General features: G+C 49.1%; 2 protein-coding genes across 3 annotated transcripts; both read left to right on the top strand.

The window, feature by feature from the left end:
• The first annotated feature begins 699 nt into the window (after positions 1-699).
• On the top strand, positions 700-5,934 carry LOC109683871 (kallikrein-8). 2 transcript variants are annotated; one of them, XM_020159928.2, is made up of 6 exons: positions 700-820; positions 1,127-1,204; positions 1,643-1,802; positions 2,094-2,356; positions 4,347-4,480; positions 5,730-5,934. In XM_020159928.2, the coding sequence occupies exons 2-6, from the start codon at positions 1,135-1,137 to the stop codon at positions 5,883-5,885; spliced, it is 783 nt and encodes a 260-aa protein (XP_020015517.1). In that variant the 5' UTR covers positions 700-820; positions 1,127-1,134; the 3' UTR covers positions 5,886-5,934. The 2 variants fall into 2 exon arrangements, with proteins under 2 accessions (XP_020015517.1, XP_073914193.1); XM_074058092.1 differs by having other exon boundaries at positions 733-820; positions 1,092-1,204.
• A 7,271-nt stretch (positions 5,935-13,205) lies between these two features.
• On the top strand, positions 13,206-17,363 carry Klk7 (kallikrein related peptidase 7). The gene is made up of 6 exons (XM_020159945.2): positions 13,206-13,294; positions 13,715-13,831; positions 14,162-14,321; positions 14,852-15,099; positions 15,331-15,467; positions 17,054-17,363. Exons 2-6 carry the CDS (start codon positions 13,759-13,761, stop codon positions 17,207-17,209), a joined length of 774 nt encoding a protein of 257 aa, XP_020015534.2. The 5' UTR covers positions 13,206-13,294; positions 13,715-13,758; the 3' UTR covers positions 17,210-17,363.
• Positions 17,364-20,066: the final 2,703 nt, after the last annotated feature.

The following is a 20,066-nucleotide window of genomic DNA, read 5'->3' as shown; positions in this document are numbered from 1 at the left end:
GCAAGGCTCTTAAGTTCCACTGGGACTGGTCCCGCCTCCGCACCCAGGGGAAGGGGAAACCAGGTCAAGGTGCCTCCCAAACCTGCCTTCCCAGATCCCCACCTCTCTGAGCCCTGGGCGGGGCAATCTGTCCTCAGATGTCCTATCCACGAAGACCCGCCTCACTTTCATTATGGGTTATTGGTAGCAGCCCCCTTCTCCACCAGAATCATAGTCCAAGCCCTCCCTTCTAAAGCACTAGACAACTCAGCCCCAGTCCTCCTCCCTCAGACCCAGGAGACCAAGACCCCAGCCCCCCTCCCTCAGACCCAGGAGACCAAGACCCCAACCCTCCTCCCTCAGGCTCAGGGGTCCAGGCCCCAGCCTCCTCCCTCAGATCCTGGAGTACAGGTCCCAGCTTCCTCCCTCAGACCCAGTGGTCCAGAACCCAGCTCTCCTCCCTCAGACCCAGAAGACCAAGACCCCAGCCTCCTCCCTCAGACCCAGGGGTCCAGGCCCAGCCTCCTCCCTCAGACCCAGGGGTCCCAGCCCCAGTTCTTTCACACCTGGAGTCCCAGCATTGAGCCCCTCCTGTCCCTCACCTCAGGAGTCCAAGATTCCAGCCTCTCCTCCCTCAGCCTTTCGGTCCAGCCCCTCCGCCCCTCCACTCACACACCCAGATGCTTCTGGGGCTCAGGTGCTGGCGAGGAGGCGGGGCGGGGGGCGGGGCCTGCCAGTTAAAAGGCTTCAGAATCTTGTAGCAGGCAGACGGAACGCAGGTACTGGGGCCTCTTCCACTGAATCCGAGTTAGGAGGTGACCCCACCCCTGGATTCTGGAAGGTGAGGTGCAGAGGTCCTCAGACACAGGTCTCAGGCCCAGGGATCTCTCCTCTCCAGTGCCCAGGACCCCAGACTCAGACCCCTTTTACCTCAAGACCCCAACCAGGACCAGGGCTCCCTCCTCCCAAAGATTTAGGAGTCCCAGTCCCCAACACCTCCTCCCTTCAGAGTCATTAACCAAACCGGGAATGTGGAGTCTAGTGTGGCACCCTCACCCCCACACTTGGATTCAGCAATCTGGGGTCTCTGTCCCTTTCTTCCTGGAATCCAGCTCCTTCCTCCTCTCACCCACACTCTCTTGCTCAGAAGCCACCATGGGACGCCCCCCGCCCCGTGCAGCCCTGGCGTGGACCATCCTGTTCTTGCTGTTGGGAACCTGGGCAGGTGAGGGGGGCAGGGGACTCAACAGGGGTCCTGGAAGTCTGTGTGTGAGTGGCAATGTGAGTGCATGTGGTGGCCTGGTGGATGTGACAACATGTGGACTTTGGTGGGTGGAGGCATGGAGCACGTGGCACAGGTGGCAGTGGATTTGGGTGGGTTGGATCCTCAGAGGGGCGCTGCTCCTGCCAGCGGTGGTCTGGATGGGTCTGAGGACTCCTGTGCATGCTGAGGTGTGGGGCTCGTTGTAGGATGACTCACGGGCTTGAGTGAGTGTACATGCGTGTCCGTGTGACGGTGGGTGGCTGCTAGGGCCTCAGGTGTGACTTTGCATGAGGAGGCATGCGGAGAACTGTCCGTGTGTCCGTTTGAACCCGCAGTGGCCTTCCTGGCCCTGGCAGTGCACCCGAGGGTGGCGAACCATCCTTGTCCCTCCTGCTGCAGGATGCTCCAAGGCCCAGGGCTCCAAGGTGCTGGAGGGTCAGGAGTGTGAGGCCCATTCCCAGCCTTGGCAGACGGGCTTGTTCCAGGGTCAGCGACTGCTCTGCGGGGGCGTCCTTGTAGGTGCCAACTGGGTCCTCAGCGCAGCCCACTGTAAAAAAGAGTGAGTGGATGGCTGGGCACAGGTGGGTTGTGGTCTAAGACAGAAGGGGTTTGAGGACTCAGCTCAGAAAAAAGAAGTCAGACTGGAGAGTCAGAGGGAGGAGGGCTGGGGCCTGGGCCCCTGGTCTGAGGGATGAAGGCTGGGGTCTGACCCCCAGGTCTGAGGGAGGAGGCTGGGGTCTGGAGTCCTGGGTCTGAGGGAGAAGGGCTCGGGCCGGAACTCTTGGGTCTGAGAGAGGAGATTCACCAAGATTCCTGCCTGTATCCAATGCTACCCCCACACCATTCACAGGAAATACACAGTGCGCCTTGGAGATCACAGCCTACGGAGTAAAAATGAGGGGGAACAGGAAATGTCTGTGGCTCAGACCATCCAACACCCTTGCTTCAATGGCAGCAAGAGAGAGGACCACAGCCATGATCTGATGCTCATCCGCCTCCGTGGCCGGGCCTCTTTGGGGCCCAAAGTGAAGCCCATTGACCTGGCACAGCAGTGTGCCCAAGTTGGCGAGAAATGTACCATATCCGGCTGGGGCACTGTCACCAGCCCCCGAGGTAATAGGCTTGGGCATACTGGGAGGAAGTAAAGGAGCTCTTTGGCCCTGTGGATGCCAAGCCACTAGCAAAGCTTTTGCTCTTCCCCCTTGGAGAAAGGAAAATGACTGCAATGTTGAGATGCAGTGGGGCCCATCATGGAATTCTTAAAAGCCAGCCAGGAGTGGAGAGGGAAAGAGTAAATTAACAAACTGGGAAGCGGGGCTCTAAAAAACTTCCTCCTCCTAAGAGCAGTATCCTGTAGAAGTTTTATTGTGGAGGGTTTTTCTTTTTTTTTCTTCTTCTTTTTGGTGAAACTGGGGTTTGAATTCAGGTGCTCTACAGCTTGAGCCACACCTCCAAGTCCATTTTGTTCTGGTTATTTTGGAGATGGGGATCTCATGAACTATTTGCCCAGGCTGGCCTTGAACCATGGTTCTCCCAATCTCAGCCTCCCAAGAAGCTAGGATTACAAACTTGAGCCAACAGCATCCGGCTTTATATATTCTTCTTAACAGACTTGGGATATATGGACTTTTTTAGGGCCTCATGAGATCAGGATCCTATGAGCTTTCTTCGTGTTGAACACAGGACACCTAGCCCCATCCCTTCTTCCCTGTAACCTAGGGATCCAATCCTTCCTCCCCCCAGGACTCAGTGGTCCAGGTCCCCAACACCCTTCCCACTCTAGACCCAGAAGTCTGCAGTTCCAGGAAGCCATTCCTTGGTGACTTCAGAGTCTAGACAGCCCTTGCCTTACTTCTCAGAGAGGCAATGGGGCTCTCTAAGAACTCCTACCAGAGTGAGGCAATGTGTCGCTATAGAAACACGTGCACTAACCAATCAGGTTGATCCATTTAAGCCACAGCTCTTCCCCTTTCTCTGCAGTGGTCCCTTCTTGTCTCCAGCCTCCTTTGGCTCACCTGCAAACAGGGAATCCTCGTCCCATAGGTTTCTGAAGCTGCCTGAGGGTTCAGGTTGCTTCTGTTTTCACCATGGTGTGTCCCTAGTGTTTGGGGTGGTGCCTGGTACATAGGAGGTGCTTGATACATATTTGCTAGGTGGATGAATGAATGATAAAATGAATGAAGGCAACCCTCTTGCAAAGAGCTGTTGTGAGCTTGTAATTTCTGGCACCCTCCAGGTTCAATTGTAGGCACTGGGGTTAGGACATGAACAATCTTTCCAAAGTCTCAGTCCTTATAGAGTTACATGCTCAGTGGCAGGAAATGGAAATAAACACATACATATAAAATAAATATTATACAGTGCTATAATGCAGGCAGAGCATAGTGCTGCATGACTGTAATCCCAGCTATTTGGGAGGTGGAGGGATCATGGGTAGAGGCCAGCCTGAGCAAAAAAGTTAGTGAGACCTTATCTCAAAAAACAAGCCCAGTAAGTGTGGGCCTGAAATTTCAGCTGCCAGGGAGGCAGAGGTAGGAGAATCACAGACCAAGGCCATTCCTGGGCAAAAGTGTGAGACCCTGTTTGAAAACTAAACTAAAGCAAAAGGGGTTGAGAGTGTTGCTCAAGAGGTAGAGCACCTGCCTAGCAAGTGCAAAGCCCTGAGTTCAACCCCAATACTGCCCAAAAAAATTAGATAATAAAAAATTGTGGAAGGCAAAAGGATAGGAAGTGAAAGAGGGGTGGTGTTTTATCTGAGGGCTTCTAGGATAGATAACATTTGAGCAAAGAAGGATTTAGCTGAAATTGATGGTCTGGGCTGAAGTTGAGGGCCTGGTGGTCCAAGGGCAGGAAGACTGGAGAGAGGGTAAGGAGTGTTACAAAGGGACACCTCCAAGTCTCCCTCATTCGCCTGAGGGAAAGAAATGAAAGATAAGACCCCAGGGAGGCTATCAGCAGGTGCACAGCTTCATTTAATGTGGTGTGACGCGAGACCTGTGCCAGCCAATGGTCCCACACAACTTCGGGTATTCAGAAGGGAGGGAAGATCTTGACAGGATGGGAGGAAAAGGGCTGTTTCCTCTTACAACCTCTTCTCCCTCAGAGAACTTTCCAGACACACTCAACTGCGCAGAAGTAGAAATCATTTCCCAGAGGAAGTGTGAGGACGCCTACCCGGGGAAGATCACAGAAGGCATGGTCTGTGCAGGCAACAGCAATGGGGCAGACACGTGCCAAGTGAGTGACTTCCAAGGCTCAAGTCTTTTTTTTTTTTTTTTTTTTTTTTGCTGCCGGGGTTTGAACTCAGGGCCTACGCCCTGAGCCACTCCATCAGCCCTTTTTGTGTTAGATATTTTCAAGATAGGGTCTCGCAAATTTATTTGCCTGGGCTGGCTTCAAAACACGATCCTCCTGATCTCTGCCTCTTCAGTAAGCTAGGATTACAGGTGTGAAGCACGGTCTCCTGCTCCGAAGCTCAAGTCTTGATGTGGAAGGGGGGTTGTGGAAGAAGGTGACCCAAGGAGTTAGTACCCAGAGAGATTGTCCCTGTCCCTACACAGTGAGAACTAGGTTCAAAGAAAGCTGAACTCTCTCTGGAGGTCACACAGCAAAGGGACTGGAAGCACTGAATTGTCACTGTCATTTTCCTGGGGACCCTTGCCTGCAGAAAGGATGGGGATGATGAGGGAGAGAGTCTGAAGCCAGAAATTAAACAACTTTCCTGCTTCCTTTCCTAGTGTTAGTTTCTGGAATTTGTGCTGACTCTACCACTGGCCGGGAAGTCTGCCATTTCTCCTTGAGTCCTGACTGGATCCCAAGGATGGCTCCATTCTCATAAAGTTGACTCCGTGGGGAGCGATGCTGCCTTACTTCTTGGCCAGAGAATGGTGTCACTGGCTTCTATGCATCCTCAGGAAGCTCCCATCCTCTTCTCTTGGGACTTGTCATAGAAAAAAATACTCTTTCCTACTGGCTGCAACTCCATCTGGTGGCCTCAGGGCTGACCCCCTGGCTTTATCCCTTTCATGGAAGCTCCACCCCTATCATTAACGGTTGGTCCCTGAAGACAATGCTTTTCTTTCTCATTGGCTAAGAATGGTGTCGTTTCTATCACTGCTACTCTGACAAAAGCAATCTCTCTTGATTCTTCCATAGATCTTCATTCTTAACTATTGTGTTCTTTCCCTCTCCCTCTCCCTTTCCCTCTCTTTTCTCTCTTTATTCTTTCTCACGCTTCTCTCTTTACTCTCTTCTCTCATTGGTCAGGATTCTGGCCCTTGCCTTGCGACATCCTGTCTGTGTCCCTGTACCTTGGAAGCCCCACCTTCTCTCTCCTGATTAGTCGCAGAGAACAATGGTCTTCTCCTCATTGGTTACAGGGGACAATCATGATAAAGAACTGGTATTGAATGCCTGATACAGTAGGAAAAGAAACTTTGTGGGAATTTTAAAGGAAATTCCTGTCTCACTGTTCTTCCCCATCCAGGGCGATTCCGGGGGCCCTCTGGTGTGCAATGGCGTACTCCAGGGCATCACATCCTGGGGTTCAGACCCCTGTGGCCGACCAGAAAAACCTGGCGTCTATACCAACATCTGCCTCTACCGCGACTGGATCAAGGAGACCATGGGCAAAAAGGACTGACCCTAGGAGGACCCCTGAATCCCCTCAATAAAATGTCATTCCTGCCTGACTCCTGGCCTGTGTTTTGACCTGGATGGGAGGGGGCCCACCCTGCTGGCCAGCTTGGGTAGATGAGCTGAGGAAAGCAGGATCCTGTGGGCACTGTGGCCTTTTTGGGGGAAGGACTTGGGTGAATGGGAGGATTATTTCAGGAGACAGAAGACAAGGATGTTCAAATACTCAGGAGGCTGATCAGAGAAAGAAAGACATTTTTTAATTAGCATATTAGTTGTACAGGGGGTATACACTGTGACATTTACGTATGTACTGATATTTGAATTAGAGTCACCCCTCCATCAGTCTCCCTCATTCCCCTCTCCCCTCCTAGCACAATTTCAACAGATTTCATTGTTCTATTATCATATGTGAATATCAAATACATCTACCATACTCACCCTCCTTCACCCTGTCCTTATGCCCTCCCCCTCCCACTGGTACCCCCCCTTCTCCAACCCCCACAGGAAAGATAGTCTTAAAAGGAAAGGACTCTTTGTAGTTTTTCTGAGCAGCGGAAGTGTTACAAACTTTGGGGGAATTTTTTTATTGCCTTTTTTCTCTTTATTATTTTTCTTTCGGTTCTTTTTTTTTCTTTTCTTTTCTTTTCTTGAGACAGTGTCTCTCCACATAGCACGAGCTAGCCTTCATTCTCCTGCCTTCACCTCCCGAATGCTGGGATTGCAGATGAGCACTACCATGTCTGGCTGCTCCATTTTTTCAGTTGTGAAATACACATAGAGAAGAATATAGGCAATATTCACAACTGAACACCGGGGAAACCACCAACAAGTTCAAAAACACCTTGAGAGTCCTCAAAAATCTAACCATCTCTTGCAACTTACAGCTGCCTATGGTTAGAGAAAATGAACATTGTGTCCAAACTGAAGTGTCAAATAAAGGGTGTTTGGATTTCCATCAGAGCAAAGGCTAACAATAATAAACTCTATGTTGTATTAGGTAGTTCTTATAAAGACATAAATGGTCACTCTCTTAGTGTCTCTCAGCTTCCATTGTCATAAAAGAGAATGGATTTGCTTTAGTTTACTTTTTTAGCAAAAGAGAATCTGGTCCAGCTCACCTTTTTTTCCTTCAGCAATATCATGGGTCACTGAATGGCCAATTGTTTGACTGAACTCTTGTCAGGTGACCTGTTCTGTCCAATCAGTGGCTATTTGCAGTCCTGTGAGCAAAAACATGGCTGCCCACTGCTGTAGGTCAACCATTCTCTCCAAGGTGTATGGGCCTGTGAGGTGCCTTGCCCAGGTCAATCTCCAACTCTATTGGTCAAGCTTGGACTGGGTCCACCCTCTTGGATCCACCACTGTTGATAGGGAGCAGGGATGGATCTTATTGGCTTGGCCTGGGTCATTCATCCATCCCAGTAGGTGAGTGGGCTTGGAGAAGTATAATTGACAGATAGGAAATGAGGAAGCTTCTTCCCCCAAAGAAGTGGGATGTTGTTCTTGAGGGAAGGGGGGGGGAGGGAAGCCAAGAAGTCAGAGACAATGGGCCATCAGAAGCCAGAGGCTGAGTCAGGAAGTGCTGGAGTCACAGTGTCCAGGATGCCTCTGGGCAGGGCACAGGTGGTAGGATGCTCAGGTGCCAGTTCTCACATGTGACCATGAGCTGTGTCATGAGTCACCAGACGAAGGTACAGGACATAGATCTGAGGGCGAGGGAAGTAAGGAGGCCGAGTGTCTGTGTGGGACTTAGCAACAGGTGCTGGTACTAACCCCAAAAGGCACAGGGACTGGGATTTGGGATTTGGCATCGCAGGGGTACCCATCATTAACAGGTCTAGCAATTCTGAGTCTGTTTTTGGACAAAAGTGTGTGAAAACGGAATAGGAAATTTTCCTTCTCTGACTGTGTCTATGGATTGGTGATACACAGGCTTTAAACCTCAGCATTTGAATGGTAACACTTTCCCCTTAGCTGTGTAACTTTGTTCAAATGGCCTAAGCAGTACCCTCTTTTGCCACACTGGAGTTTGAACTTAGGACTTTCCATTGTCTAGGCAAACTCTCTACCAGTTGATCCACGTCCCTAGTCCTTTTGTTTTTAGTTTGTTTTTCAAATAGGGTGTTTTGCTTTTGCCCAGGCCACCCGTGGACTGTGATCCTTCTATCCCCACCTCCCAAGTTGCTGGGATTATAGGCGTACACCACCACGCCCAGCATGATCTAACCTCTCTTAAACTTCCATTTTTCTCATCCATAAAATGAAGATGACAATCCTCACTTGAACTGATGTGAGGAAGACCAGAGAGACATCTGGAAACACCTGATACCCCACCCTGTAGGTAGTCAAGGGATGAAAGGTGCTTCATTCTCTGGATGGTGGGGTCAGGAGATGATACTGACTTAGTGTCCGCTATGTATCCATCAGTTTTCTGTTCATAATTTTACGTAATTCTCCCAGTGGCCTCCAGAAGTAGACTTTGTTCTTTCCGATGGGCCATCTGAGACTGAGAGGAATGAAGTCACCTGAAGCTCGAACTAGGACTCCAACCTGGGTTGGGCTGGCTTGTGAAGCCATTTTTTGTTCTGTCACACCCATTACAGAATGGCTCAGACGAGAAGACAGGACTGAGCATAAATGAGGTGGATCTGTGGGTGCCAGATATTTGCAAAGTAAGGACCTCCTATGTTTCCTGGACTGAGCTAGGTACTAAAAACAAACAAACAAACAAACAAACAAACACAGCAGTCAACACCAGACACATATCTTTCACTCAGGAAGACCAGCACTTAGTAACAAAGCCAGATTAAATAATTAGGACTATACCTTTCAGCCTGACAGATATGCAAAGTATTTTTAGTGACTTAGGAGTGAATAGCAGGGCTTCCAGTGACAATATCTATTTTCCTTTTCTATCCAAATGCTGATGAGGCATAGCACTGAAGTGAGGGGTGAGAGAATCCAGGGATGGAGATTGAAGCTGAGATAACAAGCCAGAAGTCTTGCTCAAATTCCTCTCTTTGGAAGGAAGCAAGAAAGAGCCATGCAGGTTGTCAGGTCATGGGGCTGTGAGGTCACATGACCTAGGGTCTGTCCCTGCTTGATTTGGGAGCCCAAATCAAGAAGGTTGACATTCCTTGGGGTCAAGGTCCCACTGTGAACCTGGCAAAGCCAGGACTCCAAATTCTGGGATCTGATTTTGGATTCAATGGGAGTAAATATCCTAGGTTTATCAACTTGGCTTGAATGTTAAGTGGAGTTCACTGGCAGACTTTATTCCAGAGTTTGTGCAAAATGAAGGATCAAAACTGTAGAGCTGAAGAAAGGACAATGGAGTGGGAGAAAGAGTTGAAGATAGAGATGAGAAGGGAATTTCAGGTAGGAATTGAAGATGAAAATAGGGTAAGGTGAGGCAAAGTGTTACAGCTGGTGTTGGATGGCTGTTAAGATGAGTCCTAGGGAGGATATCAGCCAATATGGACTCCTGGAATATGACTCAGAGCTGTGCACAGAGAATATTTGGGACAAGCCATGGTCAAGCCTAGTGTTGGGGTCAAGGTTGCGTTTGACTTATGGTCAGGGGATCAGGACTCAGATCAAGACTGAGCAATATGGTTAGTTGAGGTCTGGGTCCAAGCTCAAGTCAGGAACTTGGTCAAGGTTTAGGTTCTGGGTTTGGGTGAAAATTGGGGTTGGTCAAACATGAAACAGGATTTAGGATTAGGATTTGAGGTATGAGTTGAGGTTTGGGATAATCCTGGAGTTGTGTCAGGATTGGTGGTAGTTGATGTTAGAGTTACGTTCAAGGTCAGAATCTCAAGTCTTTTTCCTCCTGTGGGAAGCAGTTTACCACTTGACCATACCTTCTTCATGAAGGGACCCCATCCATCCAGCAAGAGATGAAGTTGGAACATCCCCTTTTCTTCCCCACAGGCCTATTCACCCCACTGCCAGTGCCCATGGATTCTTTCTCCTAAGAGCATTTTAAATCTACCTACTTAGCATAATCTCCAAGTCACAATGCCCTTATACAAGTCACCATTCTCTCTCACCTGGACAAGAGCATTAGCTTCTCTTTTTCCCTGTCAGTATTGGAGTTCGAACTCAGGGCCTCACTCTACCACTTGAGCCATGCCTCTAGCCCCTAGCAATGACTTTTTCTGGTCTCCCAACATCCTCACATATTCCCAAATCTATCCTTCTAATAGCAGTCAGAGGGACATTTTGAAAGTACAAATCTTGGCCCAGGTGTGGTGACACACATGTATAATCCCAGCTACTCAGGAAGTAGAGGTAAGGAGATCAAGGTCCAAGGCCAGCCTGGGCAAAAGCACAAGACCCTATCTGAAGAACAAACTTAAAACAAAAGGACGGGGGTCATGGGTCAAGTGGTACAGTGCTTGTCTATAAGTGTGAGGCCTTGAGTTCAATCCCCAATACCATCAGAAAAAGAAAATACAAACCTTGTTAGGTATTCCCCTGACTAAAATTCAAGTCATTCTCCATTGTCTGCATAGTAACGTCAGACTCACGATGACATACAAAGACCTTCATGGTCTGACCACAGTCAGTCTCTAGTTTTGAGATGCATACCAAGCCAAGGGCCTTTGCACATGCTGCTCCCTCTACAAAATATACGACCCAGGCTCCTCCCATGTTTTTCTAGTTAATACTTACTATCCTTTCAACTCTCATTGTCACTGCCTGGTCACAACCCCCTGTAAAAGCTTTTATAATAACCTGTACCTGTCTAATGTAAAATTAGTTGCAATTTTACATTTCTTCATTATGAGTTGTTCGTTATTCTTCTACGTAGGACTGTCAGCTCCTGAGAAAAGAGCCTCTATCCGGGTGTGTATACCTTCCTGTCCTCAGTAATTTACTCAGTGTGGTATACAGCTGGTGCCCAATACATATTTGCTAAGTGTATGAAGAGGTGGAGTCTGAGACAGGATTTGAGGTGAAGCCTAAAGAGAGACTGGAGGAAGGATCGAAGCCATAGAAATATGGCTTCAACATATGAATTCAAGCTGGATGTGGCAGTGCACGGCTGAAATCCCAGCACTCAGGAGGCTGAGGCAGGAGGATACTGAGTTGTATTTCAATTCATAGTTTGGGGTCATATTGGAGATTTCTGTTGGACTTCAAGTCAACACTGAGTGTTTGTAAGGATAAATGTGACTCTAAGGACAAATGACTCTAACATAGACAGGACATCTGAAACAGTCATGAGATAACAGCCCATAGCTGCTTCACTCACCAATTTAACAACCTCTTGGGAAAATTACCTCTCTGGCCATCTGCAGAGTTTTGTCTTAATCCACCAGCCGTTTGCCATCATGGTCCCAGGAGGGCTGCTACAGTTCCTGAATCTCTATCCAGAAAGGACACCATCTAGCCTAAGAAAACGACACTTCCAGTGCATCGTTTTTTGGCCAATAAGGAAGTCTTAGAAATGGCCCTGCTCTTCCCCTCACTCCCCATTGGCCAGAATGGCATCATGTCTCCATCTCTAAGCCAATCAGCGATAAAGCAGAGTTTGACTTCTGTATTTGGTTCAACTAAGCTTCTGAATGTGAAGGTAAACGATTATCCTAACAAAAGCTGGGTTCTGAACAAGGGGCGGAAGGAGCGCACGCTTGGGCAACAGTAACACCTGTCATGGGTCAAAATATGAGCCAGGGACAAAATTGGGTTAGGGGGCAGGATTGAGAGTAGAGTGGGCTCAAGGTTGATGACTGAATCACATTTTGGGGTTTGATGCAGAAACAGGTCAATTCCACTCTTAGGAATTTGGGTTGAAATAATAGACCATGGTTCCCATCTGAGTCCTGTTACATTTCCTGCTTTTTTGCCTCAGGCTCTCCATCAATCACTCACTCAGCTCAAGCGACAGTGGCTGCCCTGCCAGCCTGTGCTCTCTGCCTGGATCTCATTACCTCCAAGGAACGCATGAATGCCTCCATCCCCTCCTTCACCCTTTTCCTCTGAACCTCCAGTACCCCTGGCATTAAAATGTTAAGAAAAGTGGTTAGAAGACTCTGTGATATTATTTTGGTGGTACTGAGGTTTGAACTCAGGGCTTTGCACTTACAAAGCAGGCAGTCTACTGCCTGAGCCACACCTCCAGTCCATTTTGCTCTGGTGATTTTTTTTTTTTAATTTTTTCACCATACTGGGGCTTGAACTCAGAGCCTACACCTTGAGCCACTCCATCATCCCTTTTTTTGTGATGGGTCTTTTCAAGATAGGATCTGGAGAATTGTTTATCCAAGGTGGCTTCAAACCTCGATCTTCCTTATCTCTGCTTCCTGAGTAGCTAGGATTACAGGTGTGAGCTACCAGCACCTGGCTTACTCTGGTTATTTTGGAGATAGGGTGTTGCTTTTTCCAAGGCTGATCTGGATCACTATCCTTCTATTTTACATTTCCCACTGTCACTGGGATAACAGTCTTGCACCACCATGCCCAGCTATTGGTTCAGATTGGGTGTCACTAACTTTTTTGCCCAGTCTGGCCTGGAATTGTGATCTTCCCAATCTCAGCCTCCCAAGTAGCTAGGTTTGAAGGCATGAGCCACTCACACCAGCTATTTTATAAAGTAAAAAGACAGAGTCTAATAGACAATATTTGGTACAGACATCTTTGTTATAAAAATAAATGTAGAGAGAAACCTAGGTATGATGTGTTTAGCAATAAATATGAGAACACAGATTAAATTGATAACAGCAGCACTGGTGGAGTTGCTCAAGTGAAAGGCCCTGAGTTCAAACTCCAGTGCCACCAAAACAATAAATAAATTAAAATAAGTTGATAACAGCAAACCTTTAGCAAGGCAGAGTTCAGGAAAGCTGTCCTTTTCAATTTATATTTCTACATGAGGGCTGGGAATGAGTTCACACTCAGGAACAGATGGACTGTAGCCTGTACAAGTTGTCACAGGTTGCTCAGAGTTAAGATGTAGTGCCACCTTGAAAGAGGGTGACAATAAGAAAAGAGCCCAAGAAGAAGACCCAGACTAGAGCCTAGTTCCAGTGCTTTGTCCCTCCTGGAATTCTGCTCCTTCTCCTCAAGCCCATAAACCAAGTCCCTCCCCAGCCTGGACTCCTGGGTTGGAGGGAGGAGGGATGGTGGGGACAGAATGTGTGTGGGTGAACCAGCTGGGTATTGCCTGACCTGGCTTCTTTGGGAAGGAGGGTGTAGTATCAATTGCACTGACTGTCTCTGGGATCCAAGATAACCACTACCGCAAACACAGGAGGAAGAAGGCCCAGTCAGCTCCACCTGCACCCCGGGGCACTGGGGGCGGGGGGCGGGGGTGGGGGTGGTATAAGAGGACTGCCCTGCAGAGGGCTGCAGACACTAGGCTCCCAAATCAGACCGGGAGTTTAGATCAGGTCAGACCCTGCTCAGGTAAGAAGGGGCCTCATCTACAGGGTGTGCACCAGGGAGCTCAAGTTCCTGGGACCCAGCAAGAGGGCTGGGGTGGGGGTGTACCATTTGGAGTTCCTTAGGGGAAAGACTGAAGATCCACGAATAGAAGTTCTAAAAGGACAGGAGCGAGATGGGAGCCTTGCTGCCGGGGCCACTAGGGGACAGAGCACTTATGGGTCTGAGGGAGGAAGTCTGAGACCTGGACACCTGGGCTGAGGGAGGAGGAGCCTGGGGCCGGGACCCCTGGGTCTGAGGGAAGAGGGCTGAGCCTTGAGCCCTGGGTCTGAGCGAGGAGGCTGGGCCTGGACTCCCAAGTCTGAGGGAGGAGGCTGGGCCTGGACACCCGGTGAGGGGGAGGGGCCCCACTAAACTTTTACTTCCTAACCTCTCCCTCTCCAGCCCCAGTAGCAGCGGCGGGTCCTCTTCCAGCAGCTTCTGACGTCATGGCAGGATCCCTTCTCTCGCCTCTGCTATTTCTGCTGCTGTTCTTCGCCCTGGGAACTACTGGACAAGAAGGTGAGGGCTTGCCCAGTATCTCCACTGGTACTCTCCAAGGAAGCCCTGAGCCTGAACCGCTTCCCCCTGGGATGGCCTCCTTCCCTGGAAGGCTGGAATGTGTGCACCTGAGCCCCTCTCTTCCTGCTTCCACCTGGCCCCAGGGCCTCCGCTGGCTCCAGTCCCTGCATCTGGCGCTCTGCCGCCCACCTCTCCCCCCTCCCCCCCTCCCCTCCTCTGCCCTGCTCCCTCTGCATTTCTCCCTTCTCTCTCTCTCTCTCCTCTCTCTCTCAGTCCCCGGCTGCTGTCTCTGAGGCTGGCTACCCGCTGGGTTTCCATGTCTCCATCCAGGTCAAGATGACAGGGGTGGGGACAGGATTATTGATGGTTACCCATGTGAACAAGGCTCCCACCCGTGGCAAGTGGCCCTGCTCAACGGAAATCAGCTCCACTGTGGTGGCGTGCTGGTGAACGAGCACTGGGTGCTCACCGCTGCTCACTGCAAGATGAGGTGGGTCTGCATGGAGGGCAGGCTGGGCAGGGGGAACTGGCACCTGCAGCTCTCTCTCTGGGTCTCTGTCCCCTTCTGGGTCTCTGTTCCTCTCTCTCTGAGTCTTTGCCCTCCCCCACCTCTCTCTCTCAGTAACCATCTCTCTGAGCTCTGAGTCTATGTTTCCTTCTCTGTCTGGGTCTGTGTTCTCCTCATTCTGGGTCTCTGTCACCCTCAGGGCATCTGTCTCTTTCTCTGTCTCTCTCTTCTCTCTCTCTCTCTCTCTGGGTCTCTGTCCCTGTCTCTCTAGAGCATTTCCTTTTTTTTGCTGTTCTGGGGTTTGAACACTGGGCCTACACTGAGTCACTTCACAAGCCCTTTTTTGTGTTGGGTATTTTCAAAATAGGGTCTTGCAAGCTATTTACCCAGGCTGAACCACAATCCTCCTGGTCTCTGCCCCGAGTAGCTAGGATTACGATTGTGAGCCACCAGCACCTGGCTTCTCTATAGACCTTTGTCAGTCTTTCTCTGAATGTCACTCCTTTCTACAGCCAGTACAATGTGCAGCTTGGCAGTGATCAGATAGGTGATAAGAAGGCCCAGATCATCAAGGCCACAAAGTCAGTCCGCCACCCTGGCTATTCCACGAAGACCCATGCTAATGACCTCATGCTTGTGAGGCTAAGCAGTCCTGTCAAGATGTCATCAACTGTGAAGAAAGTCAACCTGCCCACCCGCTGTGAGCCCCCAGGGACCTCCTGTACCGTGTCTGGATGGGGCACCACAACTAGCCCTATTGGTGAGACAGCCACACTGACCAGAGCGGCTGCAGCCTTCCTCCCTCTGACCAAGGGATCCAGACCCCAGCCTTCCTCCCTCAGACCCAGGAATCCTCACTGAGCCCTCCTCCCTCAGACCCAGCCCCTCCTCGCTGACACAGAATCCTGACCCCTGTTCCCTAGGGTATCAGCCGCCATCCCAGCCCTCAGCACCAGGCCTCTGACGGGCAACTCTCCCCTCTCTCCAACAGCGACCTTTCCAAAGAACCTCATGTGTTCCGATGTGAACCTCATCTCCTCCACGGACTGCAAGAAGGTTTACAAGGACCTCCTTGGCAAAACCATGCTGTGTGCTGGCATCAAGGACTCCAAGACCAACACCTGCAACGTGAGCCCCCGTCCTCCCCAGCCCTGACCCTGTCTGCCTTCTGTCAGCCCTGAGCAGACAAGTGCCCAGCTGCCATGACTGTCCCACTGGCCCAACATCCTTCTCTCTCTCTCTCTCTCTCTCTCTCTCTCTCTCTCTCTCTCTCTCCCCCTCTCTCTCTCTCTCTCTCTCTGCTACTCAGGATCCGATGCCCATCCAGGGGCTGTGTATCGGTAGAGGTGAGGCAGAGAGTTTAGTTGGATCGAGAATGACAGGGTAGGCCGGGAGGGGGGCACTCCAGACACACAGTGATTGACATAAATCATATTCTAAGCAATGAGACAGTCTCTTGCTGTGCATCCCAGGCTGGCCTGGAACTCTTGATTTTCCTGCCCCAGCCTCCAGAGGACTGGGATTACAGGCATGCACTACTATATCTGGCAATCTGTTTTTTTAATGTACACATGAAGTCCACAAGGAGGAAAAGATCACAATTTTAAATAAACACTGGATTAATTTTAATGACTTTTCTTTTTGTTTGAGGTGCCATTATGGCTCAACACAGCACTGTAGTGAATCTGTCTTTATTTAAAATTTGGATATTGTGTCCGTTAAGGGTGGGCTTTTGCTTTTCTGTTTTTTTTTTTTTAATTTGATTTTTAAAGTAATATTTATTATGATCACTGAGGGTTTTTTTTGTTTTGGGGATTCATTCTCTTAACCCTGGTCCTGGTGTTGGGGAAAGGACTGTCTCTCTTCCTCCTCCTCTTTGTCCCTTCTTCCCCATGTGTTGTCACACTCCCCCACCTCCCTCCATCTTTGGACAATGGTTTCCTATATCTCTCCCTTAGAGTGTAACTTCATTTCTTTTCTGCTTTGTTGTCCGTCTGTGCTGGGCTGGCTCTCTTCTCTCTCAATCCCCTCCCCCATATCCTATCCTCTCAGATCTCAGGGCGGGGGGAGGGTGTGTGTTAGGATGGAAGAGAGATGTCTGACCTAGAGAAAGGGCATTATCTCCTCGCCTGGCGAGGGCCAGCTTCAAGAATGTTCGAGTTCTGCAGTGACTGCCTCTCATACTAGGAATAATGCAGAGTTTTTTGTTATCTTGAAATCCTTAGTGATTTTTGAACAAGGAGCCAGGCATTTTCATTTTGCCCCAAGCCCTGTAACTGATGAAATAGCTCCTAACCCCTGCTTTCCAAGACTATCTAGACCCTTTTTTCTGCACAAGGGTGTACGCATCCATCTCCTGGAGAAAACGCTCCTTTTCCAGGTGGCTGGGAACCCAGCCCTTAAACCAATGGACTCGATCCAATAGTAAATGGTGCAGGAATCCCTGGGAGCCCTGCCCCCTTCCCTGCGATTGGTTCCATCACCCAGGGCTCTAGCCAATGCCTTCAAAGAACCTTGTTTGTCCATTCCAAGATAGTAGCAACTTCTGCTCTCCCATTGGTTCCCAGAAACAATGAGTCTTTTTCATTGGCCAGGGTGGAAGTCCATGGTCTAGCAGAACAAAGACTGAATTGAGGAAATGTATGAGGCTGGGGCTAGGGACTTTGCTCTAAAACCAAAGCTAATCTCTTGCTTTGTTTCCCCCTTCTCCCCAGGGTGACTCAGGGGGACCGTTGGTCTGCAATGATTCCCTGCAAGGTATAGTGTCCTGGGGGACTTTCCCTTGTGGACAACCCAATGATCCGGGTGTATACACACAAGTCTGTAAGTATACCAACTGGATTAATAACACCATAAAAATGCGTGGTTGATAAACCACCAAGAGTCAAATAACTGGGTGCTTCCAACAGAAAACTCTGAGCTGGAGGCATGGCTCAAGTGGTAGAGCCCAGAATTCAAAACCCAGTACCACGATCAAAAAGAAAAAAAAAAATCCAACCAACAGAAAATTCACAGAAATAAGAATGTGGATGACATATAAACACATCCCTGCCTTTACCTTTCCTCAAAGACATATATTGCTAACCAATCAAAATAGCAAGGACTTAAAACCAAATCAAGAAAACAAAACCCTTGGCGCTGTGGAAGACAGAGTGAGAAGAGCACTTGAAACCCTGGAACTGCAAACTGGTACAATCTTCATGGAGAGTGACTGGCCAGAGGACTTAGGACCCTCATTCACGCCCTTTGACCCGGAAATGCTAATCCTAGGGAATGCTAAAAATACAAAAGGTGGAGCAAGGTTTGAATTATCACAACATTATTGTAGAAAGAAAGGTGGAAACACAGACATGTGCCTAATTAGTGAACTGTTTGAATAGTAAGTTGGTTTCCCCAAGGATATTATGAAGCTATTAAAAAAATATTTAGGCGGAATTGTTAGTGTCGTGGAAAACTGGTGTGTTATATGATGGGGAGGGAAAATGAAGCTACAAAGATGTATGCGATGCCAGCTATGTGAGTGAAATAGGCACAGAATAAAATCCACAAGGACAAGCACAAATTATCTCGAGATGTCCTCTCCCTTTACTTTCCTTTCTGTGGATGTGCACTTTCATCACCTAGGAAGGAAAGGGGGAGAGCTGTGAGGGTGTAAAGTTGCAGGAAGAAGACGCAGCCTCCTGAGAGCTAGAAGTCCAGGCCTCAGCTTCCTCCTTGAGGCTGTGGAGTTAGGCTCTAGATCCTCCTGTGTCAAAGCAATGGGCCCAGGCCCAGCCTCCTCCCTCAGACCCAGGGGTCCAGACCCTAGACCTCACTTTCTCTGGGCTGGAAAGAAAATTGATCTGGTTTTGAGCTTGGCACTGCTCAGTGATGTGTTTCTCTTCATCCTGGATCTCAGTTTTTCTCATCTTTAAAATGAGAGCCAGATAAAGGGAAGGACATGCCTACCTTATCAGGGGACAGGGATGTCACTGTTTTTGAGTACCTCACAAGTGACAAAGAGGAAGGAAAAAGGGGGTTTGGATGACGGATGGACAGAATCAAGGTTCTACCAAAAGTGAGCCATCAGTATCTGGACCCCAGGGGAAGATGATGGCTGAGAACCCGGGTAAGTGGGTTCCTGCTCCCGATGGCAGGGAAGGGGCCCCTGGGAGAGAGAAGGGAGGAGTCTCCTGTGACTCAGAGCCTGACCACACCCCAGCCACTTGCCATCAGATCTTTGGGCAGTCACACTTCAGACAAGGCTGACAGAGGGATCTTCTTCAGCCCAGGGCCTGTCCTCATACCTGTCTTTCCTGTTTCTCTCCCAGAATCCCCGCCAATATCCCCCAGGTCCCTCCTCTCATCTCTTCTCCCTCAATGTCTTCACTTAACCCCCTCAGCCTATCACACCCAGAAGTACTGAAGGCCTCGATCCTCCATGTATAAGAGGCCAATTCACAGCACAGGTCCTAGCCTTCCTCCCTCAGACCCAGGGGTCCAGGCCCAGCCCTCCTCCTGAAGACCCAGGGGTCCAGGCCCCAGCCTCCTCCCTCAGACCCAGGGGTCCAGGCCCCAGCCTCTTCCCTCATACCCAGGGGTCCAGACCCCAGCCCTCCTCCCTCAGACCCAGGGGTCCAGACCCCAGTCCTCCTCCCTCAGACCCAGGGGTCCAGACCCCAGCCCTCCTCCCTCAGACCCAGGGTCCAAGCCTAGTTGTTTCTAGATGCTCTGATCAGATCCACATTGGGGGGAGGCATCAGGAAGGTGGGAGTCAGTAGAAAATAAGACCCATTTTGGCCAAATTGTGGGCAACTGAGTGGTTTGGAAGAAGTGGGCTTATCTGTCATCCACTTTTTATTATTTTTTGACTTACAGATGATGTCCTGACATCTTAAAAATGTTTTAGAATGTCAACCGACAACAGTAAAAGTTTCACAAGAATTTTAAAAAGCCAACAAAAGCAAATATCTAAAAGCCTGACTCAACTGAAAATTAAGTACTTGTTAGAGTGATTTTTGGGGTTTGATTACAGATGCTTCTGAGAAGGACAGAGACTGTAAATAACAAGACTTAGAACAGCCATGGTTATAATATGAGAAGTCGCTTAGGAATTGTGAGAACATCTAGTTATTTTTAGAGAACACAGCATTTTAGGAAAATAAGGATGACTGACAGCATTACAACAGCAACACGAGGTGTTCCTTGCTGCAACTGGGAACACATGGACCCAAGCCTGTAAAAGTCTAGTGTGGCTAATGGTTTTGTTTTGGGGATCATGGTAAAGGTTTTGTCTTAAGTTTCATGTTTGAGAAGGTGTACATGTTTGGGGAGTGTAAGTACACTACAAGGAAGCCAGCAACAATCCACATTAGTTACCTAGATGTCAGATATATGCCTTGACTTAACATTTTTTTTTAGGAAAATTTACATTTGGGGCTAGGTAAGATATATAGGGATATGGCACTGATAAGTCAAAACTTTAGATCTCTTACAAGTTATTAGGACAGTGTCTGTGATCCCAAATAGCCTTAGTTCCTATTGCACAAGAACATTTCATGTATACAGTAACACTCATTTGGCTGAGATGAATACAGGCCCAGTTTTAAGTAGCAGGATTGCCCAAATGGCAGGGTTTTTCTGAATGTTGCTGGTTCCAAACAGCAGAGCTGCCAAAAATTTTATTAACCATTTTATATGTCAAAGGTTCAGATGTAATGCTTTTGGGTAAATACATATATTAAACTG

Source organism: Castor canadensis, chromosome 16 (genome assembly GCF_047511655.1).
Source record: "Castor canadensis chromosome 16, mCasCan1.hap1v2, whole genome shotgun sequence".
Taxonomy (NCBI): Eukaryota; Metazoa; Chordata; class Mammalia; order Rodentia; family Castoridae; genus Castor; species Castor canadensis.
Note: the sequence above shows the minus strand (reverse complement) of the source record. Positions and strands in the feature narration are given on the sequence as shown.

Excerpts from the sequence above, each read along its gene's own strand:
- LOC109683871 (XM_020159928.2), top strand. The coding sequence starts at position 1,135 with ATGGGACGCCCCCCGCCCCGTGCAGCCCTGGCGTGGACCATCCTGTTC. Across the intron at positions 1,205-1,642 it reads GCTGTTGGGAACCTGGGCAG|GATGCTCCAAGGCCCAGGGC; the intron begins GTGAGGGGGGCA and ends CTCCTGCTGCAG. Across the intron at positions 4,481-5,729 it reads ATGGGGCAGACACGTGCCAA|GGCGATTCCGGGGGCCCTCT; the intron begins GTGAGTGACTTC and ends TTCCCCATCCAG.
- Klk7 (XM_020159945.2), top strand. The coding sequence starts at position 13,759 with ATGGCAGGATCCCTTCTCTCGCCTCTGCTATTTCTGCTGCTGTTCTTC. Across the intron at positions 13,832-14,161 it reads GGGAACTACTGGACAAGAAG|GTCAAGATGACAGGGGTGGG; the intron begins GTGAGGGCTTGC and ends GTCTCCATCCAG. Across the intron at positions 14,322-14,851 it reads GCTGCTCACTGCAAGATGAG|CCAGTACAATGTGCAGCTTG; the intron begins GTGGGTCTGCAT and ends TCCTTTCTACAG.